Genomic DNA, 8,056 nt, shown 5'->3' on the forward strand with positions numbered 1-8,056 from the left:
CATCACTGGGTATCAAATAACCATGTGTATTAACTATACACAAACTTACAAGGTCTAGCTACCTATAGATACTGCTATTCTATATGGCTGGATTTTTCAATAGAAGACAGGCAGGGCAGGATTCACTGGAGGGCTCTGAAACTACTTAAAGGGGATCCTACCCAATTCCTATAACAATTTCCTCTCCTTTCTAGGAACAAACATGGCAGAGGCAGTGACCCCGAATCAGACCATGGTGACTGAGTTCATCCTGCTGGGACTCTCCTCCAACCCAGAGATGCAGCTGATCCTCTTCATGGTCTTCCTACCTATCTACCTGCTAACCTTGGCTGGGAACATCCTTATTATGGTCACCATTGTTCATGACCGGCACCTCCACACACCCATGTATTTCTTCCTCACCAACCTTTCCTTCATCGACGTCTGCCACACCTCAGTCACTGTGCCCAAGATGCTGTCTGACTTCCTCTCAGCGGAGAAGACCATCTCCTTTGGGGGTTGCGTGGCGCAGATGTTCTTCCTCCACCTTTTCACCTGCACAGAGATCTTCCTCCTCACTGTCATGGCCTATGACCGCTACGTGGCCATCTGCAACCCCATGCACTACCTCACCGTCATGAACCACAAGGTATGTTTGCTGCTGACTGGTGCTGTGTGGCTGGGTGGGACCGTGCACTCCCTAGCTCTGACCAGCATGACCATCAAGCTGCCGTACTGCGGGCCCCGGGAGATAGACAACTTCTTCTGTGACGTGCCACCGGTCATCAGGCTGGCCTGCACCAACACCTACATCATCGAGGTGCTCATCATCTCCAACTCGGGGCTCATCTCCGTGGTCTGCTTCATGGTGCTGGTGGGCTCCTACGGCGTCATTCTGGTCTCCCTGAGGAACCGCTTCTCCGAGGGGCAGCGCAAGGCGCTCTCCACCTGTGCCGCCCACCTGACAGTGGTGACGCTCTTCCTGGGCCACTGCATCTTCATCTACTCCCGCCCTTCCACCAGCTTCTCTGAGGACAAGGTGGTGTCGGTGTTCTTCACAGCCATCACCCCCTTGCTGAACCCCATCATCTACACCCTGAGGAATGAGGACATGAAGCGGGCGCTCAGCAAGCTAATGGGGAGAAAGGTGGAGGCAGAGCAGAAATAGAGCTTGGACCTCAGGAGGGGATGTGTAGGAGAAAGGTCCTAGAGTTCCACCACCAACCCCAATAGGGCTAATTTATCATGGCAGTGACTATACTGCTACTAGTCTTCCTGTGTTGGTAGTGATAATGCTGTTGCCTTGGTCCTTGGCTCACATCCCTCCGCAGGGCTCATCGGCTGGGCTTTGAACCCACTAAGCTGGGACTAATTGAGATTTTATCCAGCCAAAAAATTATCCTGTCAAAAAATGGGATTTTGTCCAAAAAAAGGGAAAATATCAGTTTTTTCAAACTTATTTATTGATGGGAAATTTCAAGTGAAATGAAAGTTTCCATTTTATTTCCAGTTTCAATAGCTAATTTTTTTGTCAGTCTTTAGATTGGGGGTGGGCGGGTTCCTCTTCTTTTCTATTTCTATGTTCTCTTTTTTTGTTCCCCCATCCAAGGGGGAAGTAGAAAAGAAGGGGAAAGAAGAGAGACTCCAAAATGTCATTTTTCCCTATTGCTTAGTGGGAAATTTCTAAGTGAAATGAAAGTTGTCTTCGTTTTGCTTTTTGCAATTTTTAAAAAGTATTTAGGTGCCTAGTGGGATTTTCCAAAGCACATGTGCACCTTATTCCCATTCATTTTAAGGCACCTAGGTACCTATCTAGATCTTTAGGCACCTTTACAAATATGGTGCTCAGTGCCTAACACCTACAGCTGGGCAAAACTTTTTCAATGACTTTGTCAAAAAAACTTTGTATTTACCAAAAATGTTCATGTTTCTAAACAACATCAAACAAAAATAATTAAAATAGTCACATTTTCATGTTGAAACTACTGTAAAATTCTCACCTTCTATCAATTTTTCTGTCCTTTGACAAAGTGGGGGAAGAAAAAAAACAGAGAGTAAATAATTAAGATAAATGTTTCTCCAATTTCAACCAGAGGCACTGTTGCCTAGTGGATAGTGCAATGAACAGGGACTTAGGAGATTTGGGTTTTAGTCCTGGCTCAGCCTCTGCCACTGGCCTGCTGGGTGACCTTGGGCAATTCACTTCACCACCCCTTGCCTCAGTTTCCCCATCTATAAAATGAACACAGATTGCTCTGTAGCAGCGAGGTGTTATTACTATTAATATAAAGAAGTTTTCTGTAGCTGCAGAAAAAGTTTTTAACACCACAGCACAGATTCACCCCCCATTCCAGTTTGACACTGCTACTGAAATCAATGGGTTTCCTCCAGTGCGCTAGACTCAGGCCCAATGAGGCTCAAAGGGACAAAGGCTCCTCTCTGCTACACTAGTGTAAATCTGGAGTAACTCATTGACTCATAGGGACCATTATGATCATATAGTCTGACCTCCTGCACAGTACGCGCCCACCCACTGTTGTAATAGACCCCTAACCCCGGGCCGAGTTACTGACATCCTCAAATTGTGATTTAAAGACTTCAAGTTACAGAGAATCCACCACTGACACTAGTTTAAACCTGCAAGTGACCCGTGCCCAATGCTGCAGAGGAAGGCAAAACCCCCCCGAGTCTCTGCCAATCTGACTTAGGGAGAAAATTCCTTCCCTACTCCAAATAGGGTGATCGGCTAGACCCTGAGCATGTGGGCAAGACCCAGCAGCCAGACACCAGGGAAAGAATTCTCTGTAGTAACTCAGAGCCCTTCCCATCTAGCGTCCCATCACCAGCCATTAGAGATATTTGCTGCTAGCAGTTGCAGAGCAGCTACATGCTGTTGTAGGTAGTCCCATCACACTATCCGCTCCATGAACTTATCAAGCTCAGGCTTCAAGCCACTTGGGTTTTCTTGCACCCATTGATCCCCTTGGGAGGCTGTTCCAGAACTTCACTCCTCTGATGGTTAGAAATCTTCACCTAATTTCAAGGTTAAACATGTTGGTGGCCAATTTATATCCATTTCTTCTCGTGTCCACATTGGCACTTCTCTTAAATAACTCCTCTCCCTGCCTGGTATTTATCCCTCTGATGTATTTAGAGAGAGCAATCAGATCTCCCTCAGTCTTCAATTGGTTATGCTAAACAAGCCAAACTCTTGGGAAACAAAATGGCAAATGAAATTTAATGTGGATAAATGTAAATGGAAATAACCCCAATTATACATACAATACGATGGGAGCTAATTTAGCGACAAGGAATCAGGAAAAAGATCTTGGAATCATCATGGATAGTTCTCTGAAGACGTCCGCACAGTGTGCAGCAGCAGTCAAAAAAGCAAACAGGATGTTAGGAATCATTAAAAAGGGGATAGAGAATAAGATGGAGAATATATTATTGCCCTTATATGAATCGATGGTACACCAACATCTTGAATACTGCGTACAGATGTGGTCTCCCATCTCAAAAAAGATATATTGGCATTAAAAAAGGTTCAGAGAAGGGCAACTAAAATGATTAGGAGTTTGGAACGGGTCTCATATGAGGAGAGAGTAAAGAGGCTAGGACTTTTCAGCCTGGAAAAGCAGAGACTAAGAGGGGATATGATAGAGGTCTATAAAATCATGAGTGATGTGGAGAAAGTGGATAAGGAAAAGTTATTTACTTATTCCCATAATACAAGAACTAGGGGTCACCAAATGAAATTAATGGGCAGCAGGTTTAAAACAAATAAAAGGAAGTTCTTCTTCACACAGCACATAGTCAACTTGTGGAACTCCTTACCTGAGGAGGTTGTGAAGGGTAGGACTATAACAGCATTTAAAAGAGGATACATTCATGGAGGTTAAGTCCATTAATGGCTATTAGCCAGGATGGGTAAGGAATGGTGTCCCTAGCCTCTGTTTGTCAGAGGGTGGAGATGGATGGCAGGAGAGGGATCACTTGATCATTACCTGTTAGGTTCACTCCCTCTGGGGCACCTGGCATTGGCCACGGTTGGTAGACAGGATACTGGTCTAGATGGACCTTTGGTCTGACCCAGTACGGACATTCTTATGGTCTTATGTTCTCTTTGGAGCCCCTTTCATAAGGTAGGTTCTCCATTCCTCTTATCTTCCTAGTAGCCCTTCTCTGCACCTGTTCCAGTCTGAATTAGTCTTTCTTAAACAGGGGAGACCAGAATTGCACACAGATGATGTCTCACAGTGCCTTGTACAATGGTACTAACAATTCCCTGTCTCTACAGGAAATACCTCACCTGAATCATCCTGGGACTGTACTATCCTTTTTCAGGCTACATCACATTGACAGCTCATAGTCATCCTGTGATCAATCAAAACACACAGGTTTTTCTCCTCCTCTGTCACTTCCAACCAATAAGTCCCCAGCTTATAGCAAAAATTCTTATTTGTCCCTAAACTTATGACCTTACACTTTGCACTATTAAAGTTCAACCCTTTTATATAACTCCAGTTTACAAGGTCATCCAGATTGATTTGTAGGATATTCCGGTCCTCCTCCATGTTGGCAATACCCCCCAACTTTGTGTCATCTGCAAATTTTATTAGTATATTCCCACTTTTTGTGTTAATGTCAGTAATAAAAATGTTAAATAAGATTGGTCTCAAGACCAATCCCATAGGAACTCTGTTATTAACCTCCCTCCAGCCTGACAGGTCACCCTTCAGTATGACCCATTGTTAAGGCTGCAAGTCTATCATGGAAGCCACAGAAATCATGGTTTCTGTGACTTTCCGTGACCTTGTGACTTCTGCAGCGGTGGGTACAGCTGGCCTGGGGACTGCCTGAGCAGCTCGGGAAGCCCATGGACCAGCCACACCAACTTCTGCTGGGGCAAACTTGGGCCACCACTCCACCCCCACCCCCAGCAGCAGCAGGAGTTTGGGTGTGGGAGGGGATTCAGGGCTGAGGCAGGGGGTTGGAGTGCGGGAGTGGATGAGGGCTCCAGCTGGCGGTGAAAGATCTGGAGTGGGGCTGGGGACGAGGGGTTTGGGGTGTAGGAGGAGGCTCCAGGCTGAGGCAGGGGATTGGGGTGAGGGAGCAGGTGAGGGCACTGGGTGGCACTTATCTCGGAGGGCTCCCCAGACCGGCGACTTGTCTCTTCCTCAGCTCCTAGGTGGAGGTGCAGCCAGGCAGCTCCGTGTGCTGCCTCCACCCACAGGCACTGCCCTCACAGCTCCCATTGGCCATGGTTCCTGGCCAATGGGAGCTGTGGAGCCGGCACTCAGGGCAAGGGTAATGCGCAGAGCCTCCCTGGCTGTCCCTCTGCACAGGAGTCAAGGGACATGTCGCCACTTCCAGAGCACTGCACAGAGCTGGGTAGGGAGTCTGCCAGCCCAGACAACACCCTCTTCAGCAGCAGCAGGGGTTCTGGGCCACACCCCACCATCCAGCCCTCCCCCCCCTTAGCACCAGTGGGGGTCCTGGGCCACTCCCCAGATTACCCAAGTTTTAATCAGGGGTATATAGTACAAGACATGGACAGGTCATGGGGCATGAATTTTTGTTTATGGCCCGTGACCTGTCCATGACTTTTCCTAAAAATACCTATGACTAAAATGTAGCCTCAACTATTGTAGTCTATCTTTTAATCAGTTCCTTACCCGCCCCCCCTTTCAATTCTCATATTAATCCCCATCTTCTCCAATTTAACTCATAATTTCCCACGTGGAACTGTGTCATATGCCTTAATGAAATCCTGGTAGATTAGATCTACTGCATTTCCTTTGTCTAAAAAAATCAGTTATCTTCTCAAAGGAAGAGATAAGGTTGGTCCAGCAGGATCTACATTTGTAAAATCATGTTATATTTTATCCAGATTATTGTTCACCTCTATGTTTTTACCTACTTTCTCATTCAAAATTTGTTCCAAGGCCTTGCATACAATTGAGATCAAACTAACAGGCCTGTAGTTTCCTGCATCACTTTTTCCCTACTTTCTTAAAAATAGGAACTATATTAGCAATTTTCCATTCATAGGGTATGGCCCCTGAGTTTATGGATTCATTAAAGATCCTTGCTATTGGCCTTGCAATTTCATGTGCCAGTTCCCTTAAAATTCTTGGATGGAGATGATCTGGACCCCCTAAGTTAGTCCCATTAAGCTGTTTGAGCTTGATTTCCACCTCAGATGTGGTAATTTCTACCTCCATATCCTTGTTGCCATTAATCTATGGAGATATACCTATCTCATAAAGCTGGAAGGGACCCTGAAAGGTCAGTGAGTCAAGCCCCCTGCCTTCTGTAGCAGGGCCAAGTATTGGTTTTACCCCAAATGGGCCCCTCAAGGATTGAGTTCATAACCCTAGATTTAGGAGGCTAATGCTCTAACTGCTAAGCTATCACTCCCCATTAGCTACCCTGCCACTATCTCTAAACTTTTCATTCACCTTATTAAAAACTCAGGCAAAGTATTTGTTTAGGTGTTTGGCCTTGCCTAGATTACCTGTACTCTCCACCCCATTCTCAGTGTTAATGCTCTACCTCCATTGCCTCCTGGCAATGCTCTGGTGATGTATGCTAATGTAACTATGTTACGGGCCAAATTCTGCTCTCTCTTACACTGGTGTATATTCCGCCACACAGTTAACTTGCAACACAATTAAAAAGGCAGAACTGGGCATGAGAAATTAGTTAAACAGATGCTCTCCATCCTAAAGGCCATTTCACAGACACATTTCCAGTGTCCAGATCCTCAGCTGCCCCGTAAATCAGTGCCGCTTTATCGACCCCATTGGAGCAATGGCCAATTTACACCAGCTGGGGATCTGGCTCATTGACTCCAATAGAGTTCTGCTGATTAACACCTGCTGTGGATCTAACTTTAGGACTCCAATCCCAGTGGCAGCTGTTAAACTCTCGCAAAGCTTGTACCTTCAAAAACTTGGGACATTTTAACAACTCCCCTTGCAACTCAGCTGCAAGTCAGACAACATCAAGTCCCTGGAGTACAAAACTTTTCTTAGGGACCAGCACAAATTGATGTCACATTGCAATGAATTTACAGCAGTGCAAAACGTTATATAGTTGGGGTTGAGAACACAGCCCTGCAGCAGCTCTGGATCTCTGGGGCTAGATGTTATGGGGATTTCCTACAGGGAGAATTCACCTCGAAATCCTTCTTTGTTATAAGATGATTGAGCAGTAATGACTAGGAAGAGCAACACAGAATTAGCCCAGGAGTCACTGCATTCTGAGGAAGTAGACCGAAAAATTGTACCACTAGGTTCCTATTTGCACGACAAAGATTGTTGAAAAATTAGCCAAGACAGCTTCCCCTGGTAAATCACCAGCTGTCTGTCAGAGAACCCTAAAAGCAGTAACAAAGAGTTAACCTACTCACCAATGATTTTGATATTATTGGCAGCAAAACAGAAACTGCCTGTTAAATACAAACTATCATTGATTTATCTGATAAATTAAAATAATCAGAGACAGGCACAAAGGGCAATTCTGCTACTTCTGCTTTAGACAGAGAAGTCCCATATTTTACTTTTTAGTTCATAGAAGCAAAGTATTAGGAGTTAGCCCAGATGCAATGATTGTCCAGGGAGCCCTAAGCGTTGGGAACTACAACAACAGTAAGTTTTTTTTCTGTCAATTTGGATTTTTTTTAAATATTTCTGCTTCTATTTAGGTTTGATTGGTTGGAGGGGGTAGTTTTGTTTGTTTTTTGTTGCTTTACTATTTCTGTCATAACTTCAGAAAACCTTCGCTACTTTGGGATTTCACATTTTTTGACTGCTTGTTTCACCTTTATTAGAGATGTATGCACAGAAGATTGCTATGATCTTATTAAATGTACCAATCTGGGGACCGTGAGAGATGATCTAGTCCATTCCCCCCCCAACTGAGATAGAACCAAGCAAAACCCTCCCTGCCAGGTGTTTGTCCAACCTGTTCCTAAAAAACCTCAAAAGATGGAGATTAACATAAAAATGGGCCTACTGGGTCGGATCAGTGGTCTGTCTAGCCCAGTATCCTGTCTTCCAAGAATGGTCAA

The 8,056-nt window shown here is 45.1% G+C and overlaps 1 protein-coding gene across 1 annotated transcript; it reads left to right on the plus strand.

Annotated features, from left to right (window-relative positions):
* Positions 1-202: 202 nt before the first annotated feature.
* Positions 203-1,147, plus strand: LOC115642313 (olfactory receptor 4E1-like). Its single transcript, XM_030545762.1, has one exon. It carries the CDS (start codon positions 203-205, stop codon positions 1,145-1,147), a length of 945 nt encoding a protein of 314 aa, XP_030401622.1.
* Positions 1,148-8,056: the final 6,909 nt, after the last annotated feature.

This window comes from Gopherus evgoodei, unplaced genomic scaffold (genome assembly GCF_007399415.2).
Source record: "Gopherus evgoodei ecotype Sinaloan lineage unplaced genomic scaffold, rGopEvg1_v1.p scaffold_39_arrow_ctg1, whole genome shotgun sequence".
Classification (NCBI taxonomy): domain Eukaryota; kingdom Metazoa; phylum Chordata; order Testudines; family Testudinidae; genus Gopherus; species Gopherus evgoodei.

Excerpts from the sequence above, each read along its gene's own strand:
- LOC115642313 (XM_030545762.1), top strand. The coding sequence starts at position 203 with ATGGCAGAGGCAGTGACCCCGAATCAGACCATGGTGACTGAGTTCATC.